General features: G+C 43.2%; 1 protein-coding gene and 1 non-coding gene across 3 annotated transcripts in view; one reads left to right on the forward strand and one right to left on the reverse strand.

Annotated features, from left to right (window-relative positions):
- Nucleotides 1-18,134, reverse strand: part of Ube4b (ubiquitination factor E4B) — a 132,964-nt gene that overhangs the window by 43,948 nt on the left and 70,882 nt on the right. For both annotated transcript variants that reach the window (XM_008831837.3, XM_029562872.1), the window contains exons 7-15: nucleotides 14,314-14,455; nucleotides 13,135-13,235; nucleotides 11,621-11,735; nucleotides 8,256-8,339; nucleotides 3,182-3,238; nucleotides 2,026-2,142; nucleotides 1,836-1,934; nucleotides 1,307-1,420; nucleotides 400-598 (exon numbers count right to left, since the gene is read on the reverse strand). In XM_008831837.3, coding sequence (XP_008830059.1) covers nucleotides 400-598; nucleotides 1,307-1,420; nucleotides 1,836-1,934; nucleotides 2,026-2,142; nucleotides 3,182-3,238; nucleotides 8,256-8,339; nucleotides 11,621-11,735; nucleotides 13,135-13,235; nucleotides 14,314-14,455 — 1,028 coding nt within the window. The remainder of the gene's footprint in view (nucleotides 1-399; nucleotides 599-1,306; nucleotides 1,421-1,835; nucleotides 1,935-2,025; nucleotides 2,143-3,181; nucleotides 3,239-8,255; nucleotides 8,340-11,620; nucleotides 11,736-13,134; nucleotides 13,236-14,313; nucleotides 14,456-18,134) is intronic.
- On the forward strand, nucleotides 928-1,032 carry LOC115070167. Its single transcript, XR_003849369.1, has one exon. It is a non-coding gene; the product is annotated as a U6 spliceosomal RNA (small nuclear RNA).

Raw genomic sequence — 18,134 nt, forward strand, 5'->3', positions numbered from 1 at the left:
TGTCTTTTTGAGACAGGGTCTCCCTGTAGCCCCACCTGTCCTGGAACTCACTATGTAGACCAGGCTGGCCTTGAACTCACAGAGATCTGCCTGCCTCTGCCTCCCAAGTGCTGGGACTACAGGTGTGCGCCACCACGCCCGGCTAAAATATTCCAATTTTTAAATCATTCATTCATCTGTGAAATAGTGCATGACAATTTTAATTGGTATTATATATGTGTAAGATTATACAATAAGTTGGTGTTATTATTTCTCTTTCTTTCCTCCACTCATTTGTTTTATGTATCTGTGTTGGATAATTCAAACAAGAACTTTTTACTGCATTAATTTTAGGTGCATATCTGTCTCACAGGTTCGTCCAGATAAGGGAGGTGACCTAACAATGAACATGCCACTCACAGAGCTCAGCCAGCCAGTCGTTCACATCCTCCATAGTTGCATTCACCCGTGTTTCGTCATTTGGGAGAGCAATCCGACATCTTGGGTGGAATATATACGTGGGATCAACTGTTTCTAACTTGATTTTTGTACTTAGCTGCTGCAGTACCCAAAGGAAATTCAGCATAAATCCATCTGTACACACCAGTCTATCGTCTGCCTGTGAGGTACAAAGAAAAGCATTTAAAACAAGGACTTGACCACAAATTTTGGCACAAGCTTCTATGAAAGTAGGTGGAGCATTCGAACACCACCATATTCTAAAGAGTGGCACGATGTGTGTGGTGGCCACTGTCATCCTACAGCATGTGCTAGCCAACTGAGCACTGGCCACTATGACCTAGGGTTGGCAGGATCCAGTTCACATGTCACAGAGAACTGAAGCTCAGAGAATTTAAGTGGATTTCCCCCAACTTCAAAGTTAGTATGCAAAACCACAACCAATGTGGCTTCCTCTCTCTTCCTTTTCTCCCCTCAAAACACTCAAGAGCACTCAATTCAGCAGCACATATACTAAGCTAGACAGTTACGGAGAAGATTAGCATGGTCCCTGTGCAAGGACAACACCCACATTGTGAAACATTCTGTATATAAAAACTCCAGAACTAGTTCCTCTTGTGACCACATGGCAGTTTCTTCAGCTTAAACAATTAGCAGCCCTGCATGGATAATAACATTAAGGTGTTAGTTAATACTAGGATGTATTTATGTGCCTAGCCCCTACCCAAGAATACAAGCTCCATACAAGCAGGAGGCTCACCTGTCTTATTCAGTGCTGTTTTCCAGATCTCCACAACACAAGTGAGAGGTGCTGACTTACGTCCTCACTAAACAGACTTAACAACTGCAGCCGTTTGGGGAATCCTACCTGCATCTGCGCTTTCTTCATATTGGCATTGACGATGGCTGCCATGTAACTGAGAGCTGCTTCACGGGTCTCGCCGTTTAACAAAATACTGTGTAGAACCTTGAAAAGCTCTTGCTGAATTATTTTTAAAAACAAAGTTAATGGGTTTTGATGTGAAGAAGGGCTGGCCCACTTTCCACCTTCCTCTTCCACTCATTCCGGGGAACCTGATGACAGCTGGCACAGAGAACTGCGTGCCCATGCCCACGAGGACCAGGGAGTAAAGTGGTATGGTGGGCAGAGGAAGCAGGCACACCTTTAATGAAATGGCCTTTCTTACCTCCTTCCCTGACCAACTGACCCTGATAACCAAGCCCACACTTTCCCCACTTTCACAACTTAGAAGTGAAGATTCACCAAGAACACATGGGATCAGTGCTTCGGCAAGGCCTCATATCAACGCTACAGGCAAGCTGGAGAGAGGGCAGGACCCAGACCACAATGCCCCTAAGGCTTCTAAGGCTTCTTCCCCTATCCTCTGAACACCTACCCTTCCAAGCTCCAAGTAATGCTGCAGTGATTGGCTAACCACGCGGGTGTTTTCCAGGGTAATGGCAGGCCCTGAGAAATATTTCTCAACCACTTTTGCCTGGAAAGGAAGGAAACGTTCAATCAGTATACTGCGGCCATCTGGGAAGGACCGAAGAGGAGCAGCAAGTAGGCACAGCCCCAGTACTCACATCATCTTCTGCGAAGACTGAGAAGCTAAAAAAGGCCCCCAAGTAGGACAGTCTCTGCAGTTCCCGCCCAGAACCAGGGCTTAAGGACTTCGGCAACCACAAGGGCAAAGACGCAACCTAGGCATGACATGGAAGAGACCAGTCAGGCTGGTGAAGAGGCACTCGGAGCATTCAGCAAGCAGCCACATGGGTGGTTCTGGCCACCAGCACAGTTCTGTCACCTAGCACCCCAATAAGGCACAGACAGGTGAGAATCCTTCTGATATTTTCTCAACTCAGACAGAGGGCATCCTCCAACAACTCCACAGCTATTAGATACTCTGAATTTTCATAGCTCAAGATACTCTTTTCTCTCCCATTATCCTGTCTTATCCCACAAGCCTCTCTCCTACCTTCCTGTCTATTTTGTGACCCACTGCATCTAATTCAGGTTGCTTGCGTTAGTGCCATGGGCATTACTCACCTTACCAATGGGGACGGCTCTGAGGAACATGACTCTTGCAGCAACCACTAACTGCCTATAATCGCTCAAGATACTCCTGAGTGGGATTCAAAAGAACTGTTCTGACACTATCCAAAGAACAGGAGTACATTCTCCCACAGCGCTTGTAGTCTACTTGTATAAAAATCACACCCCAGAAAAATCATAGGCGAGTGAAACACTTCATCACAGGAAATACCACATATAACAACAATTTATCAGCTAAGCATTGCCCTCCCCACCCACCCAGCCACATGCTGCCTCTACATTCAAATGTCTTTCACTGATACTACTTTTTTTTTTTTTCTTTCTGAGACAGGGTCTCCCTGTAACCACCACGCCCAGCTTCACTGATAGTACTTTAAAAATGGCCTCTTCGGGGCTGGAGAGATGGCTCAGCAGTTAAGAGAACTGACTACTCTTGCAGAAGACCCAGGTTTGATTCCCAGCACCCACATGGCACTAACAATCGTCTGTAACTCCAGTTACAGGGGATCTGATGCCTTCTTCTGGCTCTTTGGGCAACGCACGACATGGGTGCACTTACACACATGCAGAAAATACACTCATACACATAAAATAAAAATAATGAATGATATATTTAAAAAAAAAAAAGAACTGACCTCTGTATTGTCACAGACTCAGACAGTATGGGCTCAGCAGGCAGGCACTTACCAAATTGCACATAGGGTGCGTCTTCCCAAACTTGGTTTCACAGAGTTCACCTAATGCCTAGAAATAAGACCAGAAAGAATGGCTGCAGCATGCTGCTCCTCCAACTGCTGCCATAGCAACAGCAGGAGCGGAGTCAATCAAATGCTTGTGGATGCTCTCCGTAAGGTTATCAGCCACACTACTTTACTACTTAATAACTGAATACATGTGCAGTGAGAACAAAGACAAACTTGAAATAAGGCAGAAACTCAGAGCAAAATCAGAAATCAGTCATAGATAAAATGCCCCCTGACATTTTGATTAACAGATTTCCAGGCATATTTTGTGTGTGTATACAAAGAAAGATGTGTATTTATTAATTTAGGTATTTTTGAGACAGGGTCCCTCTGTAGCCCCAGCTGGCCTGGAACTCACTATGTAGACCAGGCTGGCCTTGATTTTAGAGATTCCCCTGCCTCTGCCTCTCAAATACTGGGATTTATTTATTTTATATTATTATTATTTTTATTTAATGTGTACGATTGTACTGCCTGCATGTAAGTGTACCCATGTCATGCAATGCCTGGGGAAGTCAGAAGACGGTGTTGGATCCCCTGGAATTGGAGTTACAGACAGTTGTTAGCTGCCATGTGGGTGCCGGGAATCGAACCTTGGTCCTCTGCAAGAGCAGGCAGTGCTCTTAACTGCTGAGCCATCTCTCTAGCCCGTTTTTAAGGTGAACGTTCCTTTCCAAGCTTACCAAGTCAAAAGATTTGTCTTATTAATTTTAGGTGCTAATCTTGCCAATGCTAACATTGACTACACCGAGTATTTAAGAAGTTCAAGTTCTCACTGCCTAGGGCAGGACACTGCATTCATATTACAGGAGAAGCTAGAGAAAATTCGACACCATGCTGTACCCTTCATAATTTAAGAGAAACCTCAGCATTGCTATTATCATTAGCTGTTGATGTTATTATTATCATTGGTTTTCTTGAAACAATGTTTTGCTATATTGCCCAGGTTTGTTTGGAACTCTTAATCCTCACGACTCAGTCTGGGGTTGCAGGCATGTGCCACCATGCCCAGCGGCACCAACATTTAAAAATAAAATTCTTATGTGATCCCAGTATAGGACAAAACAGGGTCCACTGACCTAGAGGAAAATCCCAGTCATTTCTGATTTAGCTCCAGGAGTCTTCCTCCTGCCCACCCCCACTATTGTACAAGCATCAACAGTGGCCCATTTAATTTCCATCTACCACAAGACGGCTTTTGTTTTTCACACAAGGACATTTAGCAGCTGTCACTGAAAGCACCTCACTAAAACACTAAACTAATTCAAAAGACCATTTGTAAAAGCAGCGTTTACACGGCAGTGATAATCAGCATCAACTAAAAGACCTCATGATCCAAACAGCAAATAAGCAGATTATCTCACATCCTGTTCTCAGCCACAGACAAAACATGGTAAAGAATTACACGTTCAAAACATCCATTTAATTTATTTATTTTGTTTTATGAGATACGCTCTCATTACGTAGCCCAGGCTAGTCTGGAACCATGAAGCCCAGGCTGGCCTCCTGAGTGCACACCTGGCTCAAAATTCTATTTATTCATTTCTTCATTTTGCGGGGAGGAAGATGGCTTTTTAAGACAAGTTCTCATGCAGCCTAGGATGGTTTCATGCTTACAATGTAGTTGAGGATGACCTTGAGCTCTTGCCTTCTACCTTGACCTCAAAAATGCTGGGTTTACAGACATGCACTACCACACCTGATTTTTTTTTTTTGGGGGGGGTCTTTTTGATACAAGGTCTCCTTGTAGCTCCAGCTGTCCTGGAACTATGTAGACCAGGCTGGCCTTGAACTCACAGAGATCCGCCTGCCTCTGGGATTAAAGGCGTGCTCTACCAATGCCCCGAAACACACCTGATTTAAAAAAAATTATTTTTTGATTCATTTATTATTGTTTTTCTATGTGTAGGAGTGTTTTAATGCATGACAATGTTAAATGCACCAGTGTAGGCAATACCCTTGGAGGTCAGTAGAGGGCACTGGATCTTCTGGAGCTGGAGTTACTGACAGTTGTCAGCTTCAATGTACATGCAGGGAATTGAACCTGGGGCCACTGAAAGAGTAGTGAATGCTCTAAGCTGCTGAACCATCTCTTTAATTTTTGAGACAGAATCTCACTGTGTAGACAAGGTTCATCTCTAACTCATGCTAATCCTCCAAGGGCAGGACATACGAGAGCATGAGCCATGCTTGGCCTTAAATTATTTTGTTAAAAGAATTTCAGTCTTGCCGGGTGTGGTGGCGCACACCTTTAATCCCAGCACTCAGGAGGCAGAGGCAGGCAGATCTCTGTGAATTCAAGGCCAGCCTGGTCTACATAGTGAGTTCCAGGACAGCTGGGGCTACAGGGAGACCCTGTCTCAAAAAGACGAAAAAAGAATTTCAGTCTTACCTTCTCTCCCAGCATTGTTACGAACTTTTAGCCTGTTTTAATGATATGACAGTTTTAATTTTTTAAAAATGTTTTATTTATTTATTTATTTATTTATTTATTTATTTATTTATTTATTAGTCTTTTTGAGACAGGGTCTCCCTGTAGCCCCAGCTGTCCCTGAACTCACACTGAACTCACAGAGATCAGCCTGCCTCTGCCTCCCCAGTGCTGGGATCAAAGGCGTGCATCACCACGCTGGGCTCTATTTATTTATTTTTAATTTTATGTGTATGAGTGTATTCCCTGCATGTATGTGAGTGCACCTGTGTCGTGCAATGCCAGAGGTCAAAAGAGGGCTTCCGATTTCCCTGGAACTGGAGTTAAGGACGGTTCGTAGCCACCACGTGGGTGATGGGAATTGAACCCAGGTTCTCTGCAAGAGCAGTCAGTGCTCTTAACTGCTAAGCCATCTCTCTAGCCCCTTTATTATTTATTTATTTATTTATTTATTTATTTAGCTTTATTTTTTTCTGTACAAGTGTATTGCCTGCATGTATGTAAGTGTACCAGTGTCATGTAATGCCCATGAAGGGCAGAAGAGGGTGTCAGAACCCCTGGAACTGGAGTTATTAGAGGGTTGTTAGCTGTCATGTGGGTGCTGGGAACTGAATCCATGTCCTCTGCAAGAGCAGTCAGTGCTTTTAACCACTAAGCCATCTCTCCAGCCCCTTGTTTTTTTCAAATAGACCCTTTGATTGGCATGGTGGAGCACTTTTAATCCCAGCAATATGGAGGGAGAGGTAGGCAGATCCCTGTTGAGTTTGTGGCCAGCTAGGTGGGCTATGAGTTGTACACCAGCCAGGGCGACACAGTGAGACCTTGTCTCACAACAACTATATCCTTTACACACACTTTTTAACCATTTACCACATGTAACTGGCTGTTTTGCTATGATGTGATTATTACCATGAACTAAGAACTTTGAGGGAAGGAAACTTGTTTTCCTGCATTCCTGTGACCTGGAGTCCCACACCAGACAGATCGTCAATTAAGGATGAACGAATGGTATAACAGGATAAGTAAAAGGAGCAAACATAATTTAAAATAATAATTCCTCTATGATCTCAATTCATACAAATTGTAAATGTACAAAGAGGAAACTAGTTCCATGTTTTGACATTTTTCTCATTATATTTCTATAGCAAATACTTAGGAATACTTAAAGACATTGTCTCCCATAATTTCCAAGAAGCAAATTTGGAACAGGAGAGAGCCTCTTATTTGCATAGCAGTGGAGTTCCCCATGCCTGGCACATCCAGCTTTTTAAAAACATTTGTGTTTTTTATGAAAAAAATGTTATTAGCTGGGCATGCTGGTGCAAGCCTTCAATTAATCCCAGCACTCCAGAGGCAGAGGCATGCGAATCTCTGTGAATTCAAGGCTAGCCTGCACAGTACATAGTACATAGTAAGTTCTAGACCAGCTAAGGCTATAGAGAGACCCTGCCTCAAAAAGATAAAAAATATACATAAAAATTTTATTTTACATGTATGAGTGTTTTGCCTGCATGTATGTGAGTGTACCAGTGTCATGTAATGCCCATAGAGGCCAGAAGGGAGAGTTGGATCCCTTGGAACCAGAGTTAAGGGCAGTTGTGAGCTGCATGTGGGTGCTGGGAACCGAGCCTGGGTCCTCTTCAAAAGCAGAAAGTATTTCTAACTATAGAGCCATTTATCCAACCTCATATCCACATTTTTTAAACATGAGTTCCAGAATCAAACCTAGGTGATTAGGCTTGTACTGCATGCAAGTGCTTTAACTTGCTGCTTAAGCCATTTCTCTGACCCAATAATTTTTATTACTTTTAAATCTCAGTTGGACAGGGGAGCACACAGCTGTAATCTTAGCACTCAGGAGGCTGAGAGAGACTTGAGGTTGAGGTCAGTCTGAGCTACACTGCCAGATCATGTTAAAAGAATAATTGCTTTTCTCCCCCAACTTACTATTATTGTGTATATGTATAATGGGGGGGGGAGCACTTCAGAGGACAACTTTGTGGAGCTTGTTCTTTACTTCAACCTTTATACAGATTCTGTCGATTTAATTCAGGCCATCAGGCCTGCACAAGTATCTTTAACCAGTGAGCCCTCCTGCCAGTTCCATGTTATTTTAATCCCAACTATGGTTTGCTTGTTGCTCAGATAATCATCAAGATGCTCCAACCATCATCTTTTTCACTAGCTATCTAGCATACTGAAGCACAATGACATCGGCAGCTCACTGATTGCTGTCTAGGACTGGAAAGGTTGAATACAGGAGGCTACGGTCTGCATTTAGGCAGCTCGCCGCACACTACACTCTGTATGGCCAACACAATGATCTGTTTTAAATTTCAAAGTAAGCCAAGCACAGTGATGCACATCTGTCATCCCAGTACTTGAAGGTAGAGGCAGGAAAATCAGGAGTTAAAGGGCATCTTCAGTTACACAGCAAATGTAAAGCTAGCCTGGGAGACATGAGACCCTTTCTCAGAAAACTAGAAATTAAAAACTAAGTTAATCACAGACCTGAAAGCAAAGTGTACATTTAACCTGAAAGAGAAACATCTATTGAATGTCTTAAAGAAAAAGAACAAGCTTTTACCATGAGGGGGTATTTAAAGTAGTCACTATCGAGGGAGCACTCTTTGGCAGCAAGCGCCAGGCCTTGTAAAATGGGGATAAAGATCTGGAAAAACAAAACAAAACAAAACAAAACCACAAATGTTAGGTTTAAGGAAAATTAAGCATGCAAGTCAGTAACCTTTGTTTCTGCACACAAAGGATTTTGGACTTCGGCTGGACTTCATTCTGGACTTCTGCTCATCTACGAGGCTAACCATAAAGTAAGTGTTCCAGAAGAGGACGATGACGAAGTCTAACAAAGCAGAGCTGCTGAAGGACTGTGCAGGGTTCCCGCCTCACCAGCAGAGCTCTGCACCTTCTCCACTCCATTCCTGATCAACGCACACCTATAATCTGTAAGGAAGCGAGGCTGCGTGTTCCACCTTTTGCTCAACTATCAACAGCATTAAAGAAGTTTGCTGTTTATTACATTAATCGAATCGAGAGTACAGGGACAATGGCTAAATGCTTGACTACAGCCAGTGTAAATAACATAGGCACTTGGCGTGGAAGCTGATGGGCACCAAGGGGAAGGGCTTTAATACTGGGAATACCATGCAAATCTCGCTCAGCACAGCTCCCCTTCATGCTTCACAGTCTACTCACCGACCCACACATTCAGGAGTGGGCTGGGCTCCAAGACTAATAAGATCAAACATAAACACAAACAGCAGCTGACAGTCTGAATCACAAATTGTAAAGGGAGTACAAATCCCTCAGCCTCGAGTTCATCCCATCATACTGAGAACTTTTGGCATAAGAGAGAAACACCATCAAAAGAGGTGCCCTAAATGACACATCTGTGCAGTGTTCTCAGATATGCAAACAGCTCTGGAAGAGATCACTGCATTTTATTATCTCAGATAATCAGGGTACAGTAATGTGCTTCCACCAGCTACCTGAAAATGGACAACCTGCACTCAGCATGGGGGGGTCCAAGATTGCAATCAAAGAGGAATGGCAAAAAAAGTTCAAGAAGCCCAAGAATCAATGTCATAACTGCTCATCTTGAGTAATTTTTAAGTATTACATATATTATTTATGTGTATGAGTGTACTGTCTACACGTATGAGTGTATTGTCTGCATACATGTAAATGCACCCATATCATGTAATGCCTGTGGAGGTCAGAAGAGGGTGTCAGATCCCCTGGAACTGGAGTTATAGATGATTATTAGCCACTATGTGAGTGCTGGGTCCTCTGCAAAAACTGGCAGTGCTCTTATTCACTGAGTCACCACTTTAGCCCCTTGAACAATCTTTAAATATGTTTTTCTATAAATGCTATAAACTTTCTAGTAGAGGTTTTTCCCTTGTACAAATAAGGGCTTAATTTTTAATAAACAGGTAAATAAGAATAAGCATTACATTTTTTTTAATGTATATGCATGTATTGCCTGTATGTAGGTTTAAGTTAAGTGTACCTGTGTCGTGCAATGCCCACGGAGGTCAGAAGAGGCTGTCGGATCCCCTGGGACTGGAGTTATGGACAGTTGTTAGCTACCATGTGGGTGCTGGGATTTGAACCTGGGTCTTCTGCAATAACAACCAGTGTTCTTAACCGCTGAACCATCTCTCCAGCCCCTCATCATTACATCTTTAACATGTGGTCTTGTTTATTACTACTGTGCACATTTACATAATGTACAAGTGTGAGTACATGTGAGCCACGCTGTTATGTGTGGAGGTCAGAGGACAATTCTCGGGCTTTGGCTCTCTCCTTCCAGTGTGGGTTCCAGGGAACTGAACTCAGATCATCAGGCTGGTGCATGAACTGTTACCCACTCAGCCATCTTGCTGTTCCACACATTATTTTTGCGACCTAAATACTGTACTTTAATTCTATTCTTTCCAAGTCGATACCTCCCAGGGCTGATAACACACACAAAAGCTACAACTCTGTCTCCAATTCTAAATTTACTTCCGTTTACTCATCCGGAAGCACCAGTCAGACATTAAACGGAGTTGGAGACTCTAAGCCAAGGACTCGGTAGTTCACATCTGCCACACTTGTGGCCTGGGGGTCTGAGAAGGCATGGTGTTCTATGATTCACATAAGCCTGTCTGTGCCGCCCAAACAATACTCTGTAAGGATTGGGTGCCTCTCACCTCAAGTACAAGACCCCAAAAGGTCACTTTATAACCCCTGCAGAAGTCTGTCAATTAAACAAGCTGATTATTGACCTGATTTTAAAACTAATCTGGGTTCATCAAATGCTGGGTTTTTTTTTTTTTGGCTTTTTTGTTTTTCATAAGGAAAGTATCCTAATTAATGCCTGCCACACCACTAAGGTTGCTTCACTTAACCCTCCTGAAAAATTTACTAGTTTTCATTGAGGTTCACTTATGATGCCACCTTTGCTATGCCTGAAAGTCAGTAAGACCAGGACTGAAGATAAGCAGTTAACCAAGTTCAGAGTGAAACTTTAGGTGGGATTTTGATCCTTGAATCCTGCACTAATGAAAACGCAATCCCCAAGAACTCAAAGGTCTCGAAGATGAGAATTATGAGTAATAATACTAGAAAGAAAACAAAGAGACACTGCTCTGTCGTAGGAAAGTTCTATGGAAATCTTGCCATCAACATGGCTTGTGTGAATGCTGCTGAGACAGGGATGCCAGGTGGCAGATTTGGTCATTAATTTATTAATCTTACAAACTCAGAGGACTAACTTTTCACAGGACCCATCTGGCCTCACTCTCTTCAAAGTGTCATGTAGAAAGCTCCTTTAGAACAGGCATGGAATGTGCTTTTATATTTTTTCTCCTTTCCCACATCACTTAGTGTGAACTGTGTTTCAAAGACTCGACGCTTGACTGATTTGTTGGAGATGAGCACAGGACTCGATCAGTGTGGCTGCCAATTCCATCTCCTCCGGAAAAGAATCTTAGGTAGGTCTCCCTCTAAGCAAGTAACTGAGATCCAGGAGGAGACATTTCCAACATTTATAGCATATATCAATTATACACAATGGGTTTCTGTACTTCACGTACTCTGATCACATTCGCCACCCTGCCCTCTCTTGTCCCGTCCTGCTCCCTCTGATCCTCATCCTCTTCCCAACCAGCCTCCTCCACTTTCATGTCTTCTTTTTGTTTCTCCTTATGACCCAATGAGTTTACTTAAAGTTGTTTACAGGGGAACAGCTGAGGGGTTGTTTACAGGGGCACGGGCACCTTACCAGTATCACTGAAGAACACATTTCTCCATCTCCCAGCAACCATTAACTGTATGGGAGGGGTTGGGCCTCATGATTCCCTCCCTGCTCCATGACAGATGCATCTACACATCAGTGTCAGCATAGAAGCACTTGGGCTAAAAGCTGGGGCAGCGAATTGACTGTACCTGCTTAAACACCTCTTCATCCTGGTGAGTAGTCCTCACCAGCTCTTGAATGAAGCCATACGGGAGATTCCTGCACAGCATATACGGCACGAGGAAAGAAGGCTGCTGCATGGACCTGAGGACCCAGGTAAAGCTTGTGAATGTCATAGCCACACTGGCCCCAGTCAGAAAGCAAACATGACCCTCCCCCCAAATATTCAGCACAAATAGCCCTGAGCTAGATCCTTAGTACTGCAAAATAAACAAATAACTTAAAAGAACCATGTGATACTTCACTTTTATTTATTCATGCCTCATGCCTATTGAGAAAAAAAGATTAGCAGTAATTTCTTTAGAGCATTTATTAACGTAAGCAGGGCGTGGTAGTGCACGTCTTTAAGTCTTTAAGCCCAGCGCTTGGGAGGCAGAGGCAGGCGGATCTCTGTGAGTTGAAGGCCAGTCTGGTCTCTTACTAACGTTAAGTTTTATTTAGTATGTGTATATAATTTTCGTTGTTTCTTTTTTTCTTTTGTCATTTGGTTTTCTAAGACAGAGTCTCGCTATGTAGCCCAGGATGGCCTCAGCTTCCCAAGTTCTGAGATTACAGGCATGTGCCACCACGCCTAGCCTAAATTTTTCTTCATTTTGAAAAGATTTAAAAACAAATAATTAGCCGGGTGTGGTGCTGTAGTCCCAGCACCCGGGAGGCAGAGGCATGCGGATCTCTGTGAGTTCAAGGCCAGCCTGTTCTACATAGTGAGTTCCAGGAAAGCTGGGGCTACAGGGAGACCCTGTCTCAAAAACAAAAACAAAAAATTAATTAATTAATTAATTAATTAATTAAAAAAAGCAAATAATTATGGTACAGGAAATAACAGCCAGAATGAAGAAATGTGACTTTGTCATTTTTTATTTATGTACTTTTGCATAAAAGAAAGGAAATAGGCAATTTTTTATTAAACTTGACATTTTTACATTATTTTCTGAAACACACACTACAGCACTTTGGTCAACTTCAAAATTATTTATTCTGTCATTATTCTTTTTATTTTGTTTTGTTTTTAATGAGACACATCTCAATATGTAGCCCAGGTTGATCTGGAACTTACTATGTAGACCAGGCTGGCCTGTGCTGGTGGCAATCCTCCTGCCTCTGCTTCTTGAGTGCTGGGATTACAGGCATGTAATCCTGGTTTTCCACCTGGTTTTCCCCACTATTCCCTAATACTAAGTAACAGAAATCAATGAGGCGACACCTGGAACATGCTCACTTTATGATAGAAGTTCATAAATTTCAAACACTTAAACTATTACTATTCTGCCTTGGTTCCATATTCCAATGAGTAAATACTGCTGGATCTTCGCAGTATTCTAGAAGGGAAGGGAGCTGTGCTTATTCAATAAAACACATTCACCACACAGGCCACAGGGTTATCCAACACGGTATAAAACATCTGGAAATGGCCACCCACTGGGAGATGGATTCTTTCCCTACTAAACATTAGCAGAGGGTGATCTAAACTTTCCATCCATACCTTGGCTGTGTGAGGGAACCTTGCAGCACTAGTGCAGTGTGGGAGATGCACTGAGAGCGTATGTTGCTCAGAAGTTGGCTGACTGCTGGCTGGCTGCACATCTAGAGAAGAAAGTGACAATCAGTGTAAGACACACCATCCTGCTCAAGGCTGAAAGGGCCAGGAAAGCAACACTGCTCTCCCTGTCCTCACAATGGACGAGCTATAGTAATATATTACCCACATGTACTGCCAGCATCAAATTAGAACTGGTCAACGAATTCTGAGTGAGAAAATAGGGAATGAAACAGTGGATAGCTGTGCCCTTAGCTTAACCAGGCCCTGTGACTTACAACTAAAAAATTCTGGACAATTAGGAACTGAATCTCTGAGGGGCATCACATACACAATAGAAGGAATGTCTACCTTACATGGGGCTGCTCTGGACTGCAGACTGAGTGTGACGAGTCAAGCTAATGTGCACTGGGCAAAGGTCCCACAATCTATGGTACAGGCGTTCCACAGCGTTGGTTACTTGTACTATAATTACCTCTGGCTACTGATCATGGTTTGAATCTAAACACATTCCTTGAAGATTCCTGTGTTAAAGGCTTGGTTGCTAGCTGATGGGTTTCTGAGGGGTGACTGGATCTAAGCTCCAGATCTGGCTTCATCAGCATAATGATTCACAGACAGCTGGAATTGGCAGGTGAGGCCTAGCTAGAGGAAGTAGGTCTCTCAAGTGTGTAACTAATCCTGGGACTCTTCCTGTCTTTCTTTGATTCCTCAACACCAGGACAACAGTAACTTGGCTGTACCATGCCTGTCTATCATGATGTTCAGCATGGCCCAGAAACAATGGAACCAGCTGCCCATTGACTAAAATATCCTGAGCCCAAACAAGCCTTTCTTCCTTTGAGTTTCCCAAATATTTTGCCCTATCAATGGAGAAACTGACACAGAACTGTCAGCACCACGTGAGGCACTGGCAGCAACTAGCTGCAGTGTGAACCAAGGCCACTTGGCTTCACGTGTGGGCTGGAGTCTCAGAGATGCCAAGTTTCGAGCACACTCCCTGCTTCAGGACAGCTGCTTGTAACTACATCACTGGCAAAGGCAGTGAATGCCTTCTCCTAGGGGCAAGGACTCTCAAACAAATAACCAGTTTGCTTTCTTTCTGGTAAATCTGTGTCAGAGTACCTTTGGTGCTTTTTTTTCCTCTATTCCAACTCGGTCAAAGCATTCGATGAGGTAGTTCAGCATGTCTGTCTCCTTGCAGGTTTCAATGGTGAAATGGTCACTGTAGGAATCCCAATTACTTGCTCCACCAGAGGCGCCCAAACTTTAGAGAAGAGAAAAAGCACTGACAATGCTTACCTCTTCCTGGCATTTTCTCTACAAAAGTTTGTCACTCAGCAGCAAAAAGCCCGTTAGGAGCCCTGTACCCAGGACAAAGCAAAGACGCTCATGCAACCCAAGTGGAGTCACCCGTGTCACCTGCTGCAGGCCAACCGGTGATCTCCAGAGAACACATTACAGCCTGACCAGGGAACTCAGCCTTCTTTTGGACAGCAGCATACAAACCAGAAGGACTAGAGCTACTGCCAAGTATTATACACATAAAGTCTATCTCAAATTCGTAACCCAAACTGACCAACATCATTTGGGCAGACCTGAGGTTAGTAAGGCCAGACAACATTAAAATGCAACACTTGAGGAGTACAGTTCTGAGATTGGGGTAATACCCTCGAGATGTCTAGTGTAGATCTGACGAAACTTCACCCAGCCTTTGGCAACAGGCCAGAACTTACTAAAGTGTTGCAGAAGGAAATATCAATGTATTTGCTATAAAATTTTCAAGATTTTCAGCAAACAAGATGAATGGAACAATAAAAACAAAATAAAAATTTTGCATGAGGAATAAGCAGACTTGTTTTAGTCCCAGCATAGTGCTTAGTTGTTTCCTGAGCCCAGAACCTCTATCACAACTGTAGGGGCTTCAGTGAAGACTGCAGAAATGCCTTGTAAGCCATCAACAAGAGATCACTGCCATTAACTTTAACAACTGTTCAAAGACAAAAGCCAAACATCACAAGGGGTAGGTTTGAGGAAATTAGACAAAGTTAAGGTTGATCTCCATCAACTCAGAAACCAAACCGGGTATTTATCTACTATGCTTAGCTGATACATAGAAAACTGAAACAAAACAAAAATAACAAAGAGATTAATCAAGGCATAGGGAACAAGGAATTCTGAATGAAAGAAGTGAGAAACGTGGGCAAAAATATTCCATATAGAAATGACAAAGGAGCCAGGCATGTTGGCTCACGCCTTTAATCCCAGTACTCGGGAGGCAGAGGCAGGCAGATCTCTATGAGTTCAAGGCCAGCCTGGTCTACATAGTGAGTTCCAGGACAGCTGGGGCTACAGAGACCACGTCTCAAAAAGACAAAAAAAGAAATGACAAAGGAATGTCAGGATTCTGGCAGACACAGACTTCCTTCAAGTTGCAGCACAGAAACTAAAAGGCTCACAAAAGACTAAGACACAGCAACATGTTATACGCCCAGAGAGATATGGATAACCAGTTTTGGAAAAAATGCACATAAATCACCTTGGCATTTGGGAAAAATATACACGGTTGACCTCAGAATGAAACCAGGACATCGAAATAGTTCAGTTAAGGTGAAATAGGACCAGCTTTAAATTTGTGGTTTTCAGTTCAGAATCTAACAAATTTGAATTATATAATCTACAATTCAGTCTGATTTAAAAATAAAGAGATGAGCAGGGCAAGGTGGCACACCCCTTTAATCCCAGCACTGGGGAAACAGAGGCAGATGGATATCTCTGAGTTCATGGCTAGCCTGGTCTACACAGTGAGGCCCAGGCCAGCTGGGCTACAAGAGACCCTGTCGCAAGGTCTCTAAGCTACCACGAAGCACTTCACTAGAGAAGCACAAGATGACAAGACAGTCTGGGATTGTTGAAGCAAAACACGTTCATCCCGGTGTCTCCATAGCAGTGAATGCTTTGGTGCATTTTATTCACTGACAGCCAGGTCTGGTAGGTCCTAACTGGCCAGACAATGGAAAGGTGAACTGTGTGACAAAGCACAGGAAACACTCAATGAATCACAAATATGCCAAGTGTAATGAATCCTCAAAGGTGCTGAGCACAAACCTGCCTGTGCTGCAGCAATCTGAGTTTTGAGCTATCAGCAGTGTCCTCTATCACCTGCTGAAGCCAGCCACTCACTGATCACATTCACCGCACATCCAAGGACAGACTTTGCTAATAAAATACAGCTCTGCACCTAAATGCAATTCAGAGACAATTTCCTTGTAGCAGCTCTTACATGTCAACAAAAACTTATCTTACTTGAGTTTAAAGTGAAAATAATTTTCATTTTATGGCAATAATTCCATGTTTCTAACATCTGCTAAAATGAAAAATTTGAGCCGGGCGTGGAGGCGCACACCTTTAATCCCAGTGGTTGGGAGGCAGAGGCAGGAGGATCTCTGTGAGTTTGAGGCCAGCTGGGGCTACAGGGAGACCCTGTCTCAAAAAGACCAAAAAAAAAAAAAAAAAAAAATTTTAGTGTCTGATGACAGGTCCTTACCAGTTGCAAGGAGTCAGTTTGACGTGGCACCTTTAGCTAGCAGGTCAACTCATGTGTGTGAATGCAACATGCTTAGTGTTGCTGATTCAACTGCTACGTAAGTTACACCCCATCTCAGCAACATACTAGATTTCACTTTAATTTCCATTTGAGCCCATCACTGTCACTTCAAACACTTTCAAGTATTTTACTGGAATGTGAAAGCTGACAAGGTGCCAAGTGCACGGACACACACCTGGGGTCCCAGACTCAGGTGGCAGAGGCAGAAAACTGTGACCAGGCTGGACTACATAACACACCGTGACGCAGTAAACAGAAGTTTATCATGTGCCAGGAAATACAAACAAAGGAACTAAGAACATATTAAGGAATTTTCAAAGCTAAGAGATATTTCATGAATCAGGCAGCAAACAACTAGCTGACACTGAAGAGGAGAAAGGAGAAAAAGTGAAATGAAACTTTAACCCAACATAGAAATGTGTCTATCAGCATGTTTCACAATCATAAAAACAATGCTAGGGGCTGGAGAGAGGGCTCAGCGATTAAGAACACTGGCTGCTCTTGTAGAGAACCTGGGTTCAGTTTCTAGCATCCACATGGTGGCTGCCCATAATTACAGTACAAGGGGATCTCACGCCCTCTTCTGGTCTCTGTGGGAACTGCATGACATGAGTGCACTTACACATTGGCAAACTACTCATACACCTAAAACAAAAATAAAAACAACAATGCTAAAGGGTGCCAAAGGAAATCATTACCTCAATATTAAAAATGGTCAGCCAGTGGTCCATACCTTTAATACCAGCACTCGGGAGGCAGAGGCAGGTGGATCTCTGTGAGTTCAAGGCCAGCCTGGTCTACATAGTGAGTTCCAGGACAGCTGGGGCTACGGGAGACCCGGTCTCAAATCAAAACTATTGTGTTAAGGATTTTCAAATTCAAAGAGACAACATGGTGGGCAGTAACAGGGATGACAGAGTATATGGGCTCCAGTGTGTGTGTGGTGAGGGAGGCTATGGGAGGGTGCCATTTGGGAAGTGGTATATAGATGAATAAGATTGTGTGGGATGCTCTGTATGATATACACACAAGAAAAAACAAATAAAAAAAATCAAAAAAAAATTCAAAAAGAAAAGAAGTGTGTAAAGGCTGAATGTAGCACAAGAGAAAGTGGTGTACATTATATCAGCTGATTCAAGCCAACAACAAACACTTAAATATTTAAAAGAGGCCAACAGTGGTAGTAATAATCCTGGCTCCCCAAGACGCTGAGGAGGGAGGATCGCTTGAGTCCAGGAGTTCAAAACCAGCGTTGTCAACACAGTGAGATCCAGTCTTTAAGACAGATTCACATACACACACACGCTACTCACTAAATCAGCAATTCATCTCTATTATG

The sequence above is a fragment of the Nannospalax galili genome, unplaced genomic scaffold (assembly GCF_000622305.1).
Source record: "Nannospalax galili isolate Female #2095 unplaced genomic scaffold, S.galili_v1.0 scaffold870, whole genome shotgun sequence".
Lineage (NCBI taxonomy): Eukaryota > Metazoa > Chordata > Mammalia > Rodentia > Spalacidae > Nannospalax > Nannospalax galili.